The sequence below is a fragment of the Vollenhovia emeryi genome, unplaced genomic scaffold (assembly GCF_000949405.1).
Source record: "Vollenhovia emeryi isolate VEMERY1.0 unplaced genomic scaffold, V.emery_V1.0 DF942835.1, whole genome shotgun sequence".
Classification (NCBI taxonomy): Eukaryota; Metazoa; Arthropoda; class Insecta; order Hymenoptera; family Formicidae; genus Vollenhovia; species Vollenhovia emeryi.
In genome coordinates, this window is record NW_011963531.1 from 1 (window position 1) to 3,428 (window position 3,428).

At 66.6% G+C, this 3,428-nt stretch overlaps 1 protein-coding gene across 1 annotated transcript; it reads left to right on the forward strand.

The window, feature by feature from the left end:
• The first annotated feature begins 2,481 nt into the window (after nucleotides 1–2,481).
• Nucleotides 2,482–3,135, forward strand: LOC105567555. Its single transcript, XM_012022496.1, has one exon. The coding sequence runs from the start codon at nucleotides 2,482–2,484 to the stop codon at nucleotides 3,133–3,135; it is 654 nt and encodes a 217-aa protein (XP_011877886.1).
• Nucleotides 3,136–3,428: the final 293 nt, after the last annotated feature.

A 3,428-nucleotide genomic window follows, 5' to 3' on the forward strand; every position in this document is an offset into this window, starting at 1 on the left:
CCCCCCCGTGGAGCGCCACCTTGTCGTGGTGGGGGGGCTTAGGCGGGCGATCGACCGGGAGCCGTCTGTGTGCCGCTTTTAGGCTCCGGCGGTTCCTTAGGTCGGTCGTCCGCTGACCAAGAGCGCTCCGCTAGACCCTCCGTAACTCATTGCACGCCGGTGTTCCGGCAGAGTTGCGGGGGGTGGCTCTCCCGTCGCTGGGCTGGACGTGGTCCTGTCCCGGCGGCGGGGGAGGGCCGGACCCCGGAGGTAGTGGGACGTGGTCCTAGCCGAAGGGTGGGCCGGCAGTGAGGGGCTGGACCCGCAGTACATGCGGGCCCGGCGACGGACAACGCGGGCCGGCACCCCCTGTGTCTCGGGGCGACGTCCTTTTTAGGACGTGCGTCCTGGCATGGGGGACCGGTCCCGCACCGTCCGCAACGAGGTGACGGGCTGCCGGGGCCGCTCGGACGTTTCCGAGGCGGGGCTCGGTGGCCCGGGGCCCTTCGGAGCCGCTGGGACGTATTCCCAGGTCGGGGTCCGGAGGGCTGGAGGCGGGGGGCTGTCGCTGGGGTCGGGGGTGTCTTTCTCCCCTGGCTTGCGGCGGCAGTCCCTCGGATGACGGGGCCTTCTAGGGGGTCACGTCCCTAGTTGTCCCCAGCTGGGGGGGCTCTTGTATGGCCCCTCGCGTTCTGGCGAGGGCCCGCCCCGGCGCGAGAAGCGAACAGCTGGTCTCCACGGCAGGCAAGGCGGAGGGGGGACGGGTCACCCCCGACGCCCCAACTGTCCGTGGGGCCTCCCGCGTGGCGGCGCCCGCGGCGGTACCCGGATTGTCGGAGGTCCGGGGCCCCTGAAGACCCCCACGCACTGAGCGTGGGGGCGTGTAGGGGGCTGGAGGCCAGTGCCGGGGTGCGGATTTCCCCCCGGCCCGTGCCATATTCCGGTTCCCCGGGAGGACTCGGGGCCCCTCCCAGAGATGGGGGGGGGAGGGCATGCCCTAGCCGGAACAGCCGCCGCGGGTAGTGGAATGTATTCAGATGGCGGATAACACTCTTACCAAGAAAGTTAACGGGGGGGGACCCCCTACCGTCGACTTCCGACGGGGGAAGACGGGAGAAGGGGAAGCGGGGGGGAAAGGGCCAACCAAGGTAGGAAGGATGGAGGTTGACCTGGACCCTCTCGGGGAAGACGAAGACGAAGGATGGGTGGATTGGATGATGACGTTTGGCGAGCGCGTCATCCGGAAGCCAGGTAAGGCCGCCCAACTGTACGAGGAGGTGCAGGGCCTCTCTCCTCTGGAGGCGGGAGGTAGGGTTCTCCAGTTGGCAGAGGACTGGAGGTCCTATACTCTTGATGAGGAGGGAGAATCCTGGTGGCTAGAGATGCCTCCAGACACGAAGGAGGATCTGGACAACTTCGTGAAGGAGGCATGCGTGGGGGTATACCGTCTGGCCGACGACTTGGAGGCTGCAATGAAGAAGGTGGAGGAGCTTCGGGAGGAGAACACCAGAATGAAGATCCTTCTCACCGAATCGGTGGATACGTTTGAGGAGGACCGGAGGACGGGCCGCGAAGAGGCTCAGAAGGGGGAAGAAGAGCGAAAGGCCCTTGCGGAGCAGGTCGAGCGGCTGGCGGCCCAGATCGAGCAGATCAAGAGGGACGCCTTCCCCCAGGCGAAGGATAAGCCCGACACGAGGGAGGCGCATACGCAGACGGCGATGGAGGGAGCCCCTCTGGCCTCGGTGGTCACCGCCTCCCCCTCTTCAGAAGAGGGGGGAATGATATGGGAGGGAGGTTCTGAGGATCCGACTGGGGAGGAAGTTCCCCCCCGGGAGGAAACACAGAAGGAGGCAGCAGGGGCCCCTGGATGGGTGGCGGATCTTATTGGTGAGATCCGCAGGAGCCAGGGATCGCTGGAGAAGAGGCTCGAGGCTGTGGAGGCTCGGTTTGGTGGAACCAAGGGAGGAGGAGGAGACAGGCCCCCATCGGGGGAACCCAGGGGGAAGAGGAAAGGCGTCGGGGGGGATCCTTATGCCCGGATCCCACCCGTTCCGGCGAAGGAGAAGCCGGCTAGAGGGAAGGGTGGCGGGCGGTCCCTGACGGGAGGGGGGGCAAGCTGCCCCCCCAACCTCCGCCTGTGAAGGGGACTGCTGCAGTCACCATCACAGTGCCAGGCGGCACTGACGAGACGTATGCCGACATACTCCGCTCTGCAAGGAGAAAGGTCCCCCTTGAGGGCCTAGGGGTGGAGGGCATGTCGGCCAAGAGGGCGGCAAATGGGGGCATCCTATTAGAGATCCCCGGCGATAATCGGGCGAGGAAAGCAGACGTCCTCGCCCGCAAGCTAGAGGCGGCCCTGAGGGAAACGGGGCCAGGGTGGCCAGGCCAGGAAGAAATGCGGAGCTCCGTGTCTCGGGGCTCGACGACCTGGCCACCCGCGAGGAAGTGGCGACGGCAATAGCCAATGAGGGGGGATGCCGGCTAGGGGACGTCAGGGTGGACATGCCTCCCAGACTCCCCGGCCGGCGTATGGGAGTGGCCTTTGTGACCTGCCCCATGGAGGTAGCACAGAGGCTCTCCGCAAGAGGGAGTGTGAGGCCGGGGTTTGCGTGGGCCAAGGTCAAGCTCGCGCAGCCTAAGCCTCGCAGGTGTTATCGCTGCCTACAGACTGGGCATATTGGGCAGCGGTGCACCAGTGAGGTCAACCGCGGCGACAGGTGTTTCCGCTGCGGGAGCAAGGGGCACCTAGCCAAGGAGTGTACGGGCACAATAAGGTGCCCGCTGTGCATGGACCTGGGAGGTCAGGCTACGCACAGACTGGGAGCCCCGGGGTGTGGGGGGGCCTCCTCTGTTAGGTCTAAGCCTAGGGGAGACCCTACCATGCCGCCGGGCCGTCCCCCCTGTAACGGGGAACAAGAGGAGCAACCCGGGGATAACCCAGGAGACGGGGATGCCTCGGATGGGGGGGACACGCTGATCATGTCCCCCCAGCGGGAAGCGGCGAAAGAGGAGTCCCGAGTAAGCCGGTCCTTCCTGGCAAGGAAAATACCGGCCCGGGACATCGCCGAGGGGAAGGGGGAGAAATCCTCTTCCCAGAGGGGGTTGGAGAAGGGCAGCCCGCCCCTCCCCAAGCGAAGTAGGCGGAAGGCGGAGTAGCAGGAGGGGACATAATGTCCCTGTCCCCCTACCCAGCCAGTTGCTGGGGGGGGGGCCCTTGGCGTCCAGGTCCCGCCGTGTAGAATAGGCCTGGGGTATCTCCTGCCTCTCGTAGGAGGCGAGTAAAAGGAGCACCAGCCAGGAAGTCCTTAGGGACCCCTGGCGGGCGGGCGTGGGCTGGAGACCCACGACCCGCCCTCCCCCGCAAGCAACTAGGGGGAGCGGCGAGGGGCTGGTGGCACCCTCGCCGCGGATTGGAGGAGTCGGCCCTTTTCAGGGCCACGGCCGCAACA